Source organism: Erythranthe guttata, chromosome 8 (assembly GCF_056151865.1).
Source record: "Erythranthe guttata isolate IM_541 chromosome 8, IM_541, whole genome shotgun sequence".
NCBI lineage: Eukaryota > Viridiplantae > Streptophyta > Magnoliopsida > Lamiales > Phrymaceae > Erythranthe > Erythranthe guttata.
The window spans coordinates 5501626-5521029 of record NC_142540.1 but is presented as its reverse complement, the minus strand read 5'-3'; the positions used below and the strand labels follow the sequence as shown (position 1 = coordinate 5521029).

Here is a 19404-nt window from a genome sequence, read left to right as displayed (position 1 = left end):
CGTGGCGATATATTGCGCCACCGCATCAGTGGCGGCGCGAGTAGAAACTTCTGTTATCATTCGTTGGAGTGCCTCCTCGGTTATTTGAACCGTTCGAGAAGCAGGTAGAGGTGGAGCCTGTAGTGGAGGATCGGCGAGTGGTGGATCCCGAGGGGGAATCACCTGAACCTCACGTGGTGGATCCGGAGCACGTGGAGGAGGTGGCAAGCCAGAGCCTCCTCGAACTGGGAGGTTGTTAGCTGTGTCATTCTCTCTCCGAGTGGACTCAGGAGGATCTTGCTGGCTACGTGATCTGGTCTGCATTCCCACAGACGGCGCCAAAATGATGACGTAAAAAATAAATCACCTAGTGTGTTGAAGCTGGGAGAGCAAAGTAGGTCACGTGCTCACGAGCTAGATAGTCCTGAGAACTTTAATTTACTCTAGGATCCTGCGAACAGAAAACACGTAATCTAAGCCGGGGGTTGATCCGGCGGAAACCCCTCCGACGCTCAAGTCAGACGTGAAGATAGTGGGTAAATGAGGAGAGAATTCGAATAGAAGAATTGAGGGAATAATAATAACGTACCTTTATTAAATGAATTTAAGTTGTATTTATACTTTATGGATTGGGCCGAGATCAATTTATCGGACCCAACCTTTTTTGGGTGTGATTGGGCCTTCGTATAAATAGCTATTAAGTTGGGCCTGTGGCCCAGTAAATATGGGTCAATTGGGCTGGCCCAATAGGCATATCATATGTAAAACCAAACTTCATCCACGACTTTTGGATTTTGATAATGCAACAAAAATAATTTACAAGGGTTCGGATATAATTTAATTTGAAATAGTTTTTTTTTTTTTAAAACCTTTTTTCTATTAATTTAATTTCAGATGGTTGGGCTTTATAAATTATCATGGTCTTGGTAATTAGAATCTCACTATATCTCGAACTATGAATCAACCGCGGTTTAATTCCACTTTGGTTCTTTAAAATATAATATTATGATACTTCACACTTTAAAAAAACATAATAACACCATTACCCTTGAAACATAATAAATCATTCACAATGTACCATTACCCTTGAGACATAATAAATCATTCACAATGTAGTTTAAACTATATATTTAAAATTTAGGGAGGGTAATTTTATTTTTTATCGGTTATTTTAGGATTTCAAATGTCAAATCAATTCTTTTTCGAAACAATAATATAGAAACAAAAATAAATCTCATGACTATATTACATTAATTTTTTTTTTTCACAAAAAATAAATAAAAAAAACCCTTTGTTTATTGCAACACTAGCTTTTGGTCCCATATTATTTTCTGTATTGTCTACTTCCACGAAGATATTTTGTGTATCTTCAATAATGTGTTGTACTTGTATGATTGTAGGCCGATGGTAAGTATTCTTGAATGCTTGAAAGAGGTTACAAGTTCGAATGCTATATAGGATGTAATTTAGACTGTTGATATAATGATTTTTACATATAATAGTATAACTGGGGGTGAAAATTGGAAGGAATGGTTCGGAAATGCCTTTTTCGGATATTTTTCAATTTTTTTCTGAAGTTAAAAATAGGTTCCAATTTCTGTTTCAAAAAATTGGAATTTCAAAATCCATTCCAATTTCGAAATATCTCGGAATCGGCGGAATTTCGGAATTTTCGGAAATTGCGTTAATTATTAATTTTTTGCTCCAAAATAAAAAATAATGGTAATAACGTTTTCGTAATTTTTCGGCAAAAGGCAAGAATCCAAAACAAAAGTCAATAAGATGAAGTGTGAACTCTTGTAAAAACAACATAATCAGTTTATCGGATCAAACATAGTTCTTACAAAACACGAATAGAAAAACAATTTAAAAATACAATATATATATATGGATTATTTTGTAGACCCCCCTCATTTCCAAATTATATAGAACTAACTACCAAGTGGATTACACTCTAGGTGAAACCCCCCTCATTTCGAAAACATTTTGACATACCCCCCTGGGCTACCCTGAAGTTCCTATAATACCCTTCTAAAATCAGTTTTAACCCTAGCCACTCAGAGTATCTCTCTTCTTCTCCCAGATTCAAAATCCTGCCTCTACAAACCTCTCACCGGCGAAATTGCTTCCCAGAGCCATAACTCTCTCTCCGGTGGTCGGAATTCGATGGTTTAACTACCATTGGATTCCTCTCGTCAAGCTCTTTCTTTTGGTGATGATTTCTTTCAGTTTCGAGCCCGGATCTGTTTCTGCAATTTTTTTTCATTCGAGGACGGTGGTCTTGCCGGAGCTTTATTTTGTGTTCCACCCGTCGAAATTTGACGGGTCATCCATCGTTGGATTCCTCTCGTCGGGATCTATATTTTGATGGTAATTTCGTTTATTTTTATCTTTTCAGATTTATTTCTATATTTTTTTGCATTTCCCAGCAATAACCTCTCTCTCTATCTTTCGATCTCTTAATGTTTGGTGATTTTTGAGTGTTTTAATGTTTTTATTCAAATTTGTTGATTTGCACTTAAGTAATTTCTTTTTGTTTTGATTTTGCAATTGCAGCTTAATGAAGGCCATTGATCCTTTCCTTGAAGGTGTCAATTTTTTGTTATTTTAAGTTACATCAGATCTGTTCAACAGACTGTATACATTACTATACATTACTATAGTAAACATGTAGTTACATGTAGTTACATATGCGTATATTTATGTATTTTCGATTTGTATTTTATTGGTTCTGATGTGATTTGTAATAAAAATATTTAAATTTGTAAATTTTTGTTGGGGTTTTATGAATTTATTTTGTATAAGTCAGTATTCGTGTGTGTATATAATTGATCGACTAAAAATATGGGGAAAAAACGAACATAACTATGAGTTACTATAGGTACTATAGTTACATGTAGTTATTTCAGTACTGTAAACATATTGTTTTGAAAATTAAAAAAAAAAAAAAAAACAAATTAATATATATATATATATATATATATATATATATATATATATATATATATATATATATATATATATATATATATATATATATATATATATATATATATATATATATATATATATATATATATATATATATATATTTAACAAACAGATTTATAAAAAAAAAAAATAATAATAATAATAATAATAATAATAAATAAATAAATCAGCGAAAATGATAAATGCATGACCATAAATGCTGATCGCAGTTTGGCCGAAAATTGCACATAAGGGTAGTATAGTACTTTCGCTTCCCCAGGGGTATGTCAAAGGATGATTTGGGCTTGGGTTTATCCCTAGTTTATTTGGTGGCTAGGGGGTATGTATAATAACCCCATATATATATATATATATATATATATATATATATATATATATATATCGGAAATAAAATCGAAATTTCCAATAATTTAATTTTATTTGTAATTACAATTCTGTTCAAAAAATAATCGGAAATCAGAATATCGGAAATTGGAATGAGAAAAAGTGTTCCAAATTCGGATATTTTCGGATCGGAATTGGCGAAATTCGAAAATTCCGTTCCAATTTTTACCCTTAAGTATAATTGACCATATCTCATATGAACTGTGTTGATGGTATTTCACCCTAGACAAAACCAACTTAGGCGACAGCTAAAACAAATACCATTTATTTCCCACTTCAATACCACCAACATAAAAAATAGAAAATAAATAGATAATAACATTAATATTCTTAATAAAATCAATACCACACAAATTTTGTGTATGATATTGATTTTCATTAAGGGTAATAATGTTATTACTTATTTATTTTCTATTTATTATATTGGTGGTATTGAAGTGAGAAATAAATGGTATTTATTAAGATGCATCATTTGTTTAGACAACCTTGCATGGGGAAACAAATAATCGAAAAAATGAAAACAAAATAAAAAGTGAAAATAAAAAGTCCTTAGCCTTGATTATACATTGTAATAACAAGTACAACAATAGTAACATGAAAAGCAAAACACAAAAGATTATTAATTTATTACATCAAAAACAACACCAACCACAGCACCAAATTCTAATGTACAACAAACACAAAATATTAATTATTTAATTTAATTTAATTTATTGATCATCAGTAGCTTGTCTTGAACGGCCTGTAAACCTTGAGATCAAGAACCACTCCGGCGATGGAACCGGCCGCCGCGGCGATCGAGATCACGAGACACGCGAAACTCAGCATCTGCAGACAAACCCACCTCGTGCTCCACCTCGGAATCTTCTTCTGCGCGATGTACATCTCCACCGGGAAGTACACCGTCAGCGGCCAAAACCCTAGCGCCCCGAGGATCCCCACCACGTCGTTGAAGAACGGGAGGAGCATCGATATCACGGTGGTCGCCGCCACGAACGCGGTCCTCCACACCAGGCGGAACGTGTTCAGCCTGAAGGGCTGCTGGCAGAAGGGGATCGGGATTCGGATCTCGCCGGCGATGAACCCGCTGTCCGGCCACTTCTCGGCGGCGCGTTTCTCCACGAAGGCGAAGAGCGGCTGGCAGTAGACCTGGTAGGCGCCGACTAGGTGGATCACGATGGCGGCGTTGGCTATGTCGAGGAGCCAGTATGGGTTGTAGAATCCGAACCCGGTTAGGAGGTTTCCCGGCGCGTGGTCGCCAAACGCTGCGTACCCCATGCAACCGCAGAGCATGTAGAAAGCTGTGGTGACGATTGTGCTTATTAAAGTGGCTTTCTTCATTGTTTTCGCCTCTGATGGTGGCGATTTCACTGTGTCCTGTTTTATTTATTTTTACACAGCTCAGAAATTAATGAAAGTTAAATATGCATGCATGCATCAGGGAGTTTCATCGAGGGGCGGAAATCGGACCGGTCGAGAATTGATGTTTTCGGAACTAAATAACTAATTCCGATTCCGTTAAAAAAAAATCGGAAATTTCAGAAATCAGAAGTATTTTTCGGAATTTGGGACGAAAAAATTTGTTGATTATTCTACAGTTGGAAACTTATTCTACAATTGGAAACTTTTAGGATCGAATTGGCGGAATTCAGAAAACTCCAAATTTTACTCGCTAAAATACCAAAAACATAATAACTTCGATTTTATTATAAGTGTACATTTCGGAATTTTTGAATTTATTTTCGGAGTTTGAAATTGGATCAGAAAGCGGAATATAATATTTATTCCAATTCCAATATATAAAATCTTGGAAAATTTGGAAATTGGAATTTCGGAAGTTTTAAATTTATTTTCGGAGTTTGAAATTGGATCGGGAATCGGAATTTTATATTTATTCCAATTCTAGTATATAAAATTTCAAAAAAATTGGAAATAATTTTTTTGAAATTTGGAATGGAAAATAATGTTCAAAAATCGGGAACTTTCGGATTGGAATCGGAAATTACATTCCAATTTCCACCCCTAGTTCCATCTATAAGCATACTACAAGATACTTCCATGAATGCTTCCTACTATGTTATGATGTGGCTAAAAATGTTTTTCTTTTATTTAATATTTGTACCTGAATTTCGATAAGGATTATGGAAAACGAGTAGGCGAAAGCGATGTCTCCGAGAGCTTGGAAACTCCTCCAAATTTTCTGAGTTTGAGTCACAGTTCCAATGCTTATTCCAGTGAGACTTCCCTTGATGCTTCCATTAGCTGGCCGATCAACATAATTATTAATTAATTAATAATAATAATAATAATAATAATATACAAGTATTTAATATTTTTCGTACAAAAAAACGATGGAAATTATTCGACATTTTTGCAAAATGTATGTATAATATAATATAGACCTGCTACTTGGATAATGCCGAGGCCTAAGCCGATAGACGAGTAAGTGAAAGACATAATAGCAGCCACAATAGATAGCCACCATATTTGATCAAAATCCGGAATCTGCGAAAACAAGATTTGCGTAACACCAAAAGCTATCATGTACGGGTTGCTCGACATATGGCACGGATTTTTCCCGTCGCTCTCGTGGAAGCAATTCGATCTTTTTATAGCCCTATTCGTAAAAATCAAATTATCATCCATGCAAAAAATTTCAAAAAAATCGATATGAAACAATTAATTATCACTAATTACATCATGCTTATGGAAGCTGCAATTGTGTAGCCGATGGCGACTCCGAATATGTTGAGATACTGAATTAGACCACATAGCTTCACCTTAGATCCGCCTGGTTCGGTTTATAATGAAAATGCAGTTAGTACGATTAATTGATTCGGAAAAGGAGTTAAGAAATTGTGATGCACGTGTGTTACCGAGACTGGATCGAACAGCGTCCATGTAAGTATAGTTTCTCTTGCCGAATAATGGATCGCCCGAGCGGTAGCAGTCGGCTAAGAGAGTGGAGGTGTAGTAAATTACGAAGGAGAACATGAACATGACTGTGGGGCCCGCAATCCATCCGAGCTGAGCTATTGCCCATGCTAACGAAAGAACTCCCGATCCGATCACCGCTGTTATTATATGTGCACTCGCAGTCCAAACATTCCCTAAACAACAAATGTTACATGAGAGAGAGAGAGAGAGAGAGAGAGAGAGAGAGAGAGAGAGAGAGAGAGAGAGAGAGAGAGAGAGAGAGAGAGAGAGAGAGAGAGAGAGAGAGAGAGAGAGAGAGAGAGAGAGAGAGAGAGAGAGAGAGAGAGAGAGAGAGAGAGAGAGTACCGGTTCTTTGAGGCCGGCCATCATCATCGACATTTTTGGAGGAAAACTGAGGAGGGAAATCGACAGAGAAATCGAATACTTGGCCGTTGTGGTGGTGGTGGTTATTGGTGGCAGCGCTTACACCCATCTTGAAGTTCATACAATTAATAATGTTCAATCAAATCAGTCGAGAACCGTGAGTATGTCGACGAGTGCGCACTAACATGCACGACGAAAACAACTGATGCATTGCATTACTCAAATATATATATATGCTTCATACAAAATAAAAACGAAAAATCATATCGACGCATCGTTACGGTAAAATGTGTACCTGAATTGTTATTAAGTAGCCCTCTAAATATTTCCCTCAGAAAAGAGGAAGAATAATAATTATATATGTACAGAAGAGGGTATTTATTTTGATAGATGGGATAAAGCTAACTGCTGCACACTCTTTTCAGCTGTGTTTCTTTGAGTTTATATAGATGGGAGAAAGCAAACCACTATGTATTAAAAAATATTGTTAATTAATTTTATTAGATCTAATTATATATATTTAAAAAATATTAATTTTTTGTACACTATTCTGACGTGTAACCTTCCCTTCCATCAAATGCAGAAAACAGCATAAATGCTGTCTTTAATTTGGCATTTTGGTAAGAATAATATAGTCAAGGTCCAAGTATGAATTATTAAGCACTTTCTATGGATTCTTAATCTAAATAGCATCATGCTTTAAATATATTTCTATTTAGATACTAATTGGGAATATTATGTGACAAAAGATGGCTTTTAAGATAGGTGGCATGTATTAATTAATTATGATGTATATATATGCTAAAAAAGGGGATCAATTTGGATTACAATATAAATAGAAATAATTAACAAGTTTAAGTTACTTAGACTATTTTCTGATTGATAATATATATGGAGTAACAATTTATTTAATTTAATTAACATGCACTTGAATGACATTGTAGAAAGCTATTGCTGGAAAAAGAACATGTCCAGTAGAACTTAATAACCTTATTTAAATAATAATTTAATTATTTCGATCCCGGCTCGGTAAAAACGTACTAAAATATCAGTTTGATAATTTAAAAATTTCGCTAAATTAATAGTATTTTGTTAGTTCTGATTGTATTAATTTATAGAGATTTAACTATATATATATATATATATATATATATATATATATATATATATATATATATATATGTAACAAAATCAATCGAGCAATTGAGCTCGAGTTCAATTCACTATTAATTTATCTTTTTAGAGTTACATAATTATGATTATACATCACTTATATTATAAAGATCTACAAGTTAATATTTGATTTATACATATAATTATTCTATTATTATAATTCTTTATTATTTCTTACCGAGATATAATTACAAGAAGTTACAATAAAAAAAGCTCACAATCCGGCTCAAGGGAAACTAAAAGTGGGCATGAGGTCGAACTCTAAAAACTCGAGTTTGAGATCGAGTCGACTCAAATTAATTGAGGTGGTATTATATTTTTATTTTGAAATAAAAAAAACAAGGCGCAGATTGATTTGATGGGACACTTGAGGGGTTATATGTTGCATGATTTAACAAATGGTAGATTGGAGGTTCACATGCATCCAATTTCAATAATGTGGTGGACTATTTCCTTACCAATTTTAATTAGGTCTAAAGTATATATATATATATATATATATATATATATATATATATATATATATATATATATATATATATATATATATATATATATATATTCTATCACCACCATTGAATTAGGAGGTATATAGTCAAGACCCTAAAAAAAGAACTCCCACTTTCAATGGTGCCTCTTTGAAGTTAGTTGTCCCCATTTATTTATATATATATATATATATATAGCTTGCACTCAAGTACCTCTAAGCTCAACTCACACTCATATGCATGAGTTTTAAATAACAAATTCTAGAAAATTCGTTTACACATACCAACAAAACTTTCATTTTCCCTCACCTTTTTTTTTTTCTTTCGTATTTTATATGGGCAAATTACGGCCACTTTCCGGATGTAATGTTAAATTACGAAAAAAATCCCTCTTATTTGGATAATTACAACCACCATCATCAGTAATGTATTGTATTGCAAAAAACTCATCTTTCAGTAGATAAATTTGACATCATCAGTTATGTATTGTCTTACAAAAAACTCATCTTTCAGTAGATATATAAATTTGATATTGTAAGAGAAGACAATACATATTTGAAGGGAACGGTTGTAATTATCTAAACAAAAAAAAGTTGTTCTTAATTTGACCTTCAGGAGGGCGACAGTAATTTGCAATTTATATCTTAATTGATACGGACAATACTTTCGTGACCAATTTTGTCCCTCGTCGCAAATAGTTTGTCCAGTGAGGTTTACACTCTCGTGTTGATTCTTAATCGGTGCATGAAGGCGATGTTTATGTAGTGCACTTCTATAACTACAATCTTTATATAATGGATTATGTGATGTTAAATTAAAAAAAAAAATTGCATTAAAAGAGGAAAAATTAAGGTGAAGAAAAGAACAACAATCATGATCTTTAATCATACTTAAGTACAAAAAAGGGGTATAAAATGAACGGTTAAGAATTAATAGTATTGTGGCACTTGTTTGGAATGAATGAATGAATGAATGGAGATAGGATTCCTTTGGATCCACCATTTAATTTAATTTTAAAAAGAAAAATGATTATAAGAGCCACTAAAATAGTTGGCTCAATAAGCTATCATTCCCCCTCAGAACCAGATACTATACATTCTTCAGTGGAATGAGTTATTCTGAACCATTCTTTTATTTACTATTTTTTTTTTTTTTTATTAAAAACATTATTTTCATGAATCTTTGACCTGTCAAGATTTTGTATGAACAATAGTTTTCAGCACACAGAATTGCAATCCAGCAGCAGACACAATTTCAAAATAGTGATGATACATTGCCCAATCAAGAATCGCCACGTAGGATTCCGAATACGAAAACCACCGTTACACATCTACTAGATTATTCTTCTACTACTGTGTCAGCTCTACTATGAAAGTGGCTCTTCAAAAAATCTAATGCAAAATGGTAATAATTAAGATGTTCTTACAAAATTTGAATTGTCCAATCATCTGCAATTCGCACGTTGGGCTTGCGGATTGTGAGGACAGACGGGCCGGGCCCTCCACGAAGCAGGAGCGGGCCCCACGTGATATCCACCTTGCGATTTTCTGGTTCGATGAGAGCGGTTTTTGGTTGAGTGGACAGGCCTAAAAGTATGATTCTCTCCACAGTGCATTCTGACGCATATTTGCGGTCGCCAGCTGTCGTGGGCCCCACGTTCGAAGAAGTGAGCCTTCCGTTTGAAAATGTGAATCGGCGGTGTATGTAGGAGCCTTGCTGGAATTCGAAGGTCTTTCCGTCGTCCACATAAAGCTCGCCTTCAGCTGACTTGGAACTGTTGAGAGCTATTACCTGCGAGGGGGCGCATGAAATTGGAATTAATGAAATGTGATTAAATCTTTATTGCGTTCTTGTGAATTTCGTTCTCGTAAACGGAATTATTTGGACCGACAGACAATTGCTGTCACCTAACTAGTTCCGTTTCTTGATTGGCTCAAGCACATGGACAAACAAGTGAACAATGAAAATTAAATTTGGTGTTTACTTTCACACAATGTGTGTATGTGTGTGAGAGAGAGAGAAACTGCATCCTGCATTTCAGTGCATGTCGGAACACGGGTGTAAATGAGCCGAGCCTGGCAATTTTGGAGAGCTCGAGCCGAGCCTGACAATTTTGGCAAGCTCGAGCTCAATGAACTTCTATTGTCTGAGCTCAAGGTCATTTTGTGTTATTTTTTTTAATTATATGTTTAAGCTCATATTATTAATTTGTTATTATTATAATTTATTTCTTAGGGCAAATTACGGCCAGCCCCCAAGTTAAGGTTAAATTACGAAAAAAACCCTCCTGTTTGGAAAATTACAACCACCCTCAACTATGTATTTTCTTACACGTCCATTATTACAGTGTCAAATGTACCTACTGAAAGAGGAGTTTTTTCGTAAGACAGTACATAGTTGAGAGGTGGTTGTAATCACCCAAACAAGAGGATTTTTTCGTAATTTGACTTTACCCCAGGGGAGTGGCCATAATTTGCCCTTATTTATATTATAGTTAAAAATTACAAGACAAAAGATGAAAAAAATTATTTTTTATATGCATTTATTATATTTTATCGGACAAATTACGGTCACCCCTGAGGTATGGCCAAATTATGAAAAACCCCCTCTTGTTTGGATAATTACAGCCACCCCTCCTTTTAAATATTTTTACATAAAATGTATGTGCTTTGGTTATTTACCGAACCAAATCGTATATTCAGTTCGGTAAACGGTATGAAATGTTCGCGTACCGAAATTTCGATTCAGCTTTACTATTTAACATTGCTAAATTCACCTCTGGAGGGGTATTTTTGTAAGACAATACATAGTTGAGGGGTGGCTGTAATTACCAAAACAGGAGGGGGGTTTTCGTAATTTGACCATAACCCAGGGGGTGCAATTTGCCCTATTTTATATCATCATATATATATAAAGTAAAAATAAATAAATAAAAAGCTCGCGAGGTGGCTTATAAACGCGTGAACAACTACAAATGGGCTCGAGCCAGCTCATTTACACCAGTATTTTGAGAACCACTTAATTCATGGGGCAATTTAGAATTAGAAGACATACCAGAGTGTAAGGGTCGTATTCCATTTGTGTGGAGCTTCGCCTAAATCTATCTTTCCTCGGTATGATAGTACCAGCTCTTTGGAAAGACGGGATGCTGTCTTCCAAAGCTTCCAACTTATGAATTGCCCTTCCTTTGTAAGCACTCCCGCTTTTCATATCGTACCAAGACTCATCCCCCGGAAGATACACCGACACGTGTTTCGCTCGCTGTCAAAAATTTTTTGTACTTTAATTGTTTAGTGGAGTTTCAAAAATAAAAAATAAAAAATGGAGATGATATGAAGATGAAAAAAAAGTGGCAAATTCTTTATACAATATATATATATATATATATATATATATATATATATATATATATATATATATATATGTATAGCACCTGAGTGTATATTCCTTGTACTAAAAGACCGTTTCCAACCATAAAAGCCTCGTCGTTGCTGAATGTTTTTTCGTCGGAAGGAAATTCCATCCAAAGAGGACGAATGACGGGGATTCCGGAGGCGTTTGCCTCTCTGAATAATGTGTAAAAATAAGGGAGCAGCATATAGCGTACGTGTATGGCTTCTCTCATGAGTTCCGTATTTCGTTCCCTGTGAACATGCATGTTTTTTTAGCTTCAAACATTTTAATCTACAAGACTACGAACATAAGATTTATATCAGAGCAGGATAAAACAAGTATACGAAAGGGGGAAAAAAACGGTTCAATCTAGATAGCCAGTTATTTATGAGAAGTAAGGTCAAATTACACCTAAACCTTCTCAGGATTGGAAAATTACATTCACGTCCTTTAATTTCGGTTCCGTCTACAAACCCAACTCAAAATACAGCATATTCTTTTGAGAATTGTCATTTTCGTTCACACAAACAATTGCATTTCAATTTTGGTTGGTTTGAGGTTGTATTTTTCGAGTAAAAAGTACATAAAAACCTTACTTTCGATTGAAATAAAATCTGAAAGGGTAAAAATTACAATAAAAATTTATAAATATTTGGTTAAAGGTAAAAAAGGAATTACAATCAATTTTTTTTCATTGACATGATCACTTTTCGGTTAGTCCATGGCCATATAGGGGTGAATTGTTGACTGGAACCAGGAGGTATATGTAATTTCCCAAACCTGAGGGAGTCTAGGTGTAATTTACCATATAAATAATACCAAACGTTAACTAAAACCACGCACGCAACAAAAAAAAAAGAAAGAAGAGGAAATCGTACCCAAATAACCAAGGTTCGCGTCGCTTAGTGTCGTGATGCGCATGTCCTCTAAAGAAGGGATAATAGGCACCGAGCTGGTACCACCGAACCAACAACTCAGTATCGGGATTACCGAAAAACCCACCAATATCAGCACCTGCGAATTAAATACATTTCTTGAATTAAAAGAAAACATAATACCTAATACGATTTTTTAAAAGTAACAGTTTTTATTTTTTATTTTTTACGAACCGGAGAATGATATTCCAGTAAGACCAAGTGTTAAGGTCATCGGAACTGAAACTCGCAAGTGGTCCCAGTCAGCTGAGTTGTCACCCGTCCAAACAGCTCCGTATCTTTGACTACCCGGAAAAAAAGCTCTCGATAAAACGAAAGGTCTGTCTTTTCCGTCATTTCGCTTAACGAGTCCCTCTGCTGTAGCCATGTGGAAGTAGTAGCCGTACGCGTTATGCAACTCTCTGTGCTCGACATCTCCATGGTGTAAAGCATCCCTCGGCATCGAAACCTGATTAAAGAAATCCGAGGTTTTTGTTTCATTGGAGAGAATCAGAATTGTCCAAACCACAAATTTAGGGGGGAAGATACAAACTTTTCGACACAACTATGGGAAGGAGAACTCGTTTCTTTAACAATAACTGCTACATAACTGAATATAAGGAGTAATAAAAAGGTTGCATATGGATGGAAGGATTAGAGGGAGGGATTCGAAATCCATTGTACTTGTTTGGATCGAGTCATTTGATTATGAATCTCAAATCATTGGCTCTCATTTTAAGTACATGGGATTTGTTATTATGTATTTGAAATCCCTCCAAATCCTTCTATCCAAACGGAGACGAAGAGTATTATATACAAGAAAAACCAGCATTCAAGATTCTATAAAATACCACAAAATTCGATTTAACGAGAGCAAATGCATTTAAGCTATTTAATATCTCCATATCCTTCCAACTAATAAACCAAGCAGAAAAAGTAATTTTGCAAACATCGAAATAAAAAGTTTACCTCCGGACCATTGAAGACAGAAGGTTCGTTCATGTCATTCCATATATACAAAGATGGAGTCGAACCAACATAATTCTCGTACGAGAATTTCTCCGCCCACCAAGACCTAATCTCCGGATTCACCATATCGATATACGAAGACGACCCAGACCAGCACCACCCATCGAAATCCTTCCCACTCGAGTCCTTCACATAATACCCCTTCTCCGAAGCCTCCTTGTGTATATAATACGACTCGTCCCTCTTAATATGAGGGTCCACAATAGTTACCATACGCCTCCCTTTTGCAGCCAGCTTATTCTGCATCTCTTCCGGATTAGGGAACAACATCTTGTCCCACGTGAAATACCTCTTCCCATCGGTATGTTCAATATCGAGCCATAAAACATCGTACGGGATATCGTGCTCGTCGAATTTGGCGTCCACGTTATATACATCCTCCTCGTCTCTATAGTTCCATCTACATTGATGGTAGGCAATTGCAAACGACTGAGGCAAGGCTGAAGTGCCCGTCACGCTCGTATATTGTCTAACTACATCTTTCGGTTTCGGACCTATAAAAAAGAACGCATCCACAACACCAGCCTCGCTCATCCACAACGTATCGACTCTTTTCTGATCGGTAGGCAGCATTAATACAGACGAGTACTCGTCGTTCCAGCCAGGGCTAAAGACGTCAATTTGCATTTCGGCTGCGTTCAGCCAGAAAAACCCGGAACTCCCTCTCGATTTACCGTGCGATGTCATGAACGGAACGCTTCCGTAAAGCCCGAAAGGCGAATCGTGAACGTATTCAAAAACGTCGAGATTGAAAAGCCTGTAGGGCTCCGAGTCATCAACTCCAGGACCTTTGGTCGGCTTTAGGGCTAAGCTGGTGGCGTGTTCCGGAATTCCGTACACGAAATCGGCATCGTAAAACGACACATCGAAGCTAATGCTCTGTGGCCCGTATGGTCTTTTATCGGTGTGCGTCCTGAATTTCTCCTCCCAATCCTCGTTGTCCTCTTTATTTTCCTTCAGCTGTTCGAAATCGAACAAGCCGTTCGAGTTCAAAGACAGCACCTTTTTCCCGTTTTCGCCGCTCTCCCTCACGAAAACCTCGAAAGGATCGTGCCTGATCACACCCTCGTACCCTTCGGAGAGATACACAACGGATGAAATTACCAAACCGCCCTCAATCCTCTCCTCTTTCAGCCTCTGCAGCCATAGCTTCTTGTTTAAAAACTCGGGTACAATCACATCGGGCACCTCGAATCTCTTCTTGCGCGGTGGGGCTAGGGTTTGGTCCTCGTCGATTTTGAGCCGCATCACGCCGTCTTGATAGGCCGATATTGTGAGAACCAGAGGCTTTGCGGGGTTCTCTTGACTGCTCTCCTTGGGGATGAGTTTCGCGACGAGATCGCCGTCGGAGATGGATACATCGGCGGCGATTAAGGAGCAGGATCCCGGTTTACGGGAGCGGGCGCGCTTGCAGAACGGGGTCTGATTGCAGTTTCTGAACTCGTCCTTTTTCCAGGAATAAACACAATTGATGAAGAGGAGAAGGAACACGAGAGTGGAGAGAGGTTTACCCATGGCTTCGCGTTTCAATTTATGCCCTAAAATTCAATCAGTGGTCATCGCCACAGTGGAGAGAAATCATATAATTGGGGGGAAGAATTTTCTGTAGTTTTAATGGAAGTTTAGTGTGAGAAAGTAAGAAATGAGACGGGAGACTGAGACCAGGAATGGATGTTTTCGTTATTTGCACTTTGACCCCTCGATCTCACTCCAACTTCAATTAGAGTGTCCAAGTTTTCATAAATTACATGATTAGTCATCATTCAATACTTCAATTTTAAATGGGCTATCCGACAAATATTGACATCCAATTCTTTAGGATTGTGCAGACTTGTGCTTCAGTAGGCGTGAAAATCGTAATAAAATTTTCAAATTTCGTCAATTTCAATTTGAAAATATTCGAATTTGGAATCGTATTTTTCATTACAATTTCCAAAGTTTCAATATTCGATTTTTATGAATTTATTTGAAATGGAATTGGAATAGTATATAAAATTATCAGAAATTCCGATTTTCGATCAGATTTTAATTAAGAATATTTCTATAGTTTTCGAAATATATAATTTAATTTTATGATGTATTTTGTATTTCCATAATATAACTTATGTTATATGTTATATGAACAATATAAACTGGATATAGCAAAGCATATGACCGTATTGAATGGAACTTTCTCCGAGAGGTGCTAGTCAGATTCGGATTTCACAACTCTTTTGTTGATCTTGTTATGCTTTGCGTGTCTACCGTCACTTATTCTTTTCTTGTGAATGGTTCTCAGTGTGGTCACCTTCGCCCATCCCGGGGCCTTCGTCAAGGAGACCCTTTTTCTCCGTATTTATTCATATTGTGTGCAAAGATCCTAATTGCGATGATTAAGCATGAAGAAAGTCGAGGCAGAATTCAAGGTGTTCAGATTGCGTCTACAGCACCAGTTGTGCCAAACCTTTGTTTTGCGGACGATACATTAATCTTTTGCAGAGCGACTGAGAAAGAGGCGACAACACTCAAACAGGTCTTGGAGAAATTCGCAAGAGTATCGGGGCAGCTTATTAATCTTGAAAAATCAACTATGACCTTTAGCCCAGGCGTACCAATGGGGCTGAAACAATCGATTGGCCAGAAACTTGGTTTTCGCATAGTTGATAATTTTGACAAGTATTTGGGGATGCCAATAAATCTTGGACGTACACGTAAGGAGATATTCAGCTTCATCTGAGACAGAATTTGGGCTCGGATTAAAGGTTGGGGCGAGAAACAACTCTCAAAGGCTGGAAAAGAGGTTTTAATTAAAGCCGTTTTGCAATCCATTCCGTCTTACATAATGAGTTGTTTCGTTCTTCCCTATTCCTTGATCCGTGATATAGAGGCAGCGATTCGACGTTTCTGGTGGGGTGATGGAGTTAACAAGAAAATAAGCTGGATGTCATGGAATCGTCTGTGTGAGCCAAAAAGTTTAAGAGGTATGGGTTCAGAAACCTGAAGAGTTTTAACATAGCTTTACTCGTAAAACAGGGGTGGAGAATTCATACAAACCCCGACTCCTTGTTGTCGAGACTACTTAAAGCACGGTATTTCCCGAGAACAAATTTTCTTAGAGCTTCAAATGGGGTGCGGCCTTCGGCCACTTGGAGGAACATTGTTTACGCAAAACCTTTTCTGAAAATTGGTTTAAGGTAGAGAATTGGGAATGACAAAAATACAACGATTTGGGGGGATTCGTGGCTTCAAACGGATGGAGATTTTAAGGTTATAACGAAGAGACCGTTGCATTCGCCCTTCCCAGACCAAGTAATAGATTTGATTGACAATTCCACAAAAAATTGGAACGAACAGCTTATTAATGATTTGTTTTGGCCGATCGACAAAGAGAGAATTTTGGAAGTTCCCATTGGAAATCTCGGAGCAGAAGATCGTACGGTATGGCATTATTCCCGGAATGGGAAGTTTAGTGTGCGAACCTGCTACCACAACACACGTGTTGTATTGCTACGCACAAATGGTAGGGTGCATGGCATTGGGAGTGGTTCCACAACGAAACCATGGAACGTTATTTGGAATCTAAAGCTTCCACCCAAAATCGGAATCTTTTTATGGAGGGCTTGTAATGGTATTCTACCAACGAATGAAGAGCTTTTCCGGAGAAAAATAAGCACTAGCCCGTTGTGTCGACGATGTGGTTCACCCCGAGAATCAACTATGCATGTTATTGGTCACTGCGGTGGGATAAATAAAGTATGGGCAACACCTCCTTTCAATAAACTCGATAAGGTTGGCAAATACAATAACTTTTCGGTGTGGTTTGAACACCTTCGTCTGACATTGAACAAGGAAGATCTGAACCTTGCAATTGTCATCAGCTGGAAAGCATGGCATATTAAAAACCAAGAAGTGCATTAGTCGCCTAACACAGTAGTTTCGGACCTGGTCTCTTGGGGGAAGAATTATTTGACAGAATATCACATAGACAGGCCCATAATTTGCAAAACTCAGCAAGAGAGGGAAATGCAATTTGGTGTCCTCCGAACGAGGGTACAATTAAAGTGAATTTTGATGTGGCGTTTCCGACCAGAATTTTTTTTTATAAAGTGGCGGCGGTGGCTCGAAACTCAATTGGGGAGTGTGTGTGGTGGAACGTACGTAATTTTCTAGGCCGACCGAGACCTGTCGATGGCGAAGCAAGAGCGGCGCTACATGCTCTTATGATAGATCGAGAAAAAGAATGGAAACAAATTATTATTGAAGGGGATTGTTTGCAAGTTATTAATGCACTTAAAAGTCCAGAGAGCAATTTGACGTCTTTTGGCGCTTTGATTGAAGAATGCCGTCTCTTTGTTAATTACTTTGATTCTTGTATATTTTCTTTTGTCAAACGAAATGGGAATTGCATTGCGCATACAATAGCCCATCTTAGTGTAGATGATTATTACGAAGATGATCATCTTCCAACTCACTTTGCATCATTTGCCTAATAAAATGGTTTCACTTTTGTTCTCAAAAAAAAAAAATATAAATACCGAAGGCTCAACTAAATTAAAATCTTACAAAAAATTAATTGGTATCAGAACTTTTATGTTGCATTTTTCCTTATAAGAAAATCAATGTTTCAATTGTTGCTCCTACATATGTTTTATTTGTTGCGTTTTATCGAACTATCTTTTGGATTTCCCAGTAAAATTTCTAAAAAGATAGAAAACAATTGAGAAAATTTTCATTATATATGAATGTGGGACAACAAATTATAAACTAATGTAATTTTTGAAATTTCCACCGATTCCGAGACATTCCAAAATCGCAATAAATTTTTGCATTTGATTGTTTTGGAACGGAAATTGGAACCCATTTTTTCCTTCCAAGAAAATTTGATTTTTTTTTTGGAAAAATCCATTATATCCGACTTCCACCCCTAGTCTTCTTACCTAAAAACCAATCCATTTTGACCTATAAATCTTGCTGTTTGTTATTAAAATTTTAAATTTTAGCTAATTATATCCAAAAAAAATCCTGCAATAAGAAAATTTAGAATTGTCACCTTATCTAAATTATATATTTTGGTTTTCAATTTTTTTATAACAAGCAAAAATTAGCTCCTTCGTATTTCCTCATATTTTGATGGTTATCAAATTGGAAAATATCGGCGTATCGTTTTCCTCCTCATATCGTATCGTATTGTAAGATATTTAATCAATTATTAAAATTAGTAAAAAATATATATCTACATAATAAAAATACTATAAACATGTAAAATTGAATATTAGCCAAAGCCACTCATTTTTAAATATATATAAAGTCAAATTTCAACATTGCATTATAAAATAGGACAAAAGTCATAAGCGCTTATAAAATAATATCAATAAAGTTCAATTTGAACCCCTAATTTCAAAAAAAAAAAAAACCTAATGCATCACTCATGATCTTCAAGATCAGTGTCACTTAAATCGTCTTCATCCACCGATTTCAAACGATTGCCTTCGTCCCCATGTTCATCAATCTCTTCAAGTTCATCCACTCTAAATTTGGCTTTTCCTTTTTTTTTTCTCTTATCAATCTCAAATACGACGTTTAAATTTCTTGGATCTAATATGTGGAAGAAAAACATTAAATAATATTGAATGATAGTATATATAAAAAAGAAAAAAACTGAAAATGACGAAACCCAGTCAAATTGGCACTTGAATCGGTCTTGAATTGCAAACAAATCGCATGAATCTATAGAAATTGAGTTAGGGCCGCGGTATTGTTAGAATTCTTGGAGA

At 36.1% G+C, this 19404-nt stretch overlaps 2 protein-coding genes across 2 annotated transcripts; both read right to left on the bottom strand.

Moving 5' to 3' along the window:
• Positions 1-3887: 3887 nt before the first annotated feature.
• Positions 3888-7070, bottom strand: LOC105976811 (amino acid permease 3-like). The gene is made up of 7 exons (XM_088821809.1): positions 6950-7070; positions 6637-6764; positions 6231-6464; positions 6052-6145; positions 5757-5971; positions 5477-5616; positions 3888-4731 (listed from the first exon to the last, which is right to left on the bottom strand). Exons 2-7 carry the CDS (start codon positions 6761-6763, stop codon positions 4075-4077), a joined length of 1467 nt encoding a protein of 488 aa, XP_088677935.1. The 5' UTR covers position 6764; positions 6950-7070; the 3' UTR covers positions 3888-4074.
• A 2497-nt stretch (positions 7071-9567) lies between these two features.
• Positions 9568-15424, bottom strand: RSW3 (Glycosyl hydrolases family 31 protein). The gene is made up of 6 exons (XM_013002132.2): positions 13592-15424; positions 12818-13091; positions 12587-12722; positions 11749-11959; positions 11370-11576; positions 9568-10106 (listed from the first exon to the last, which is right to left on the bottom strand). The coding sequence occupies exons 1-6, from the start codon at positions 15164-15166 to the stop codon at positions 9738-9740; spliced, it is 2772 nt and encodes a 923-aa protein (XP_012857586.2). The 5' UTR covers positions 15167-15424; the 3' UTR covers positions 9568-9737.
• Between the last annotated feature and the right edge of the window lie 3980 nt (positions 15425-19404).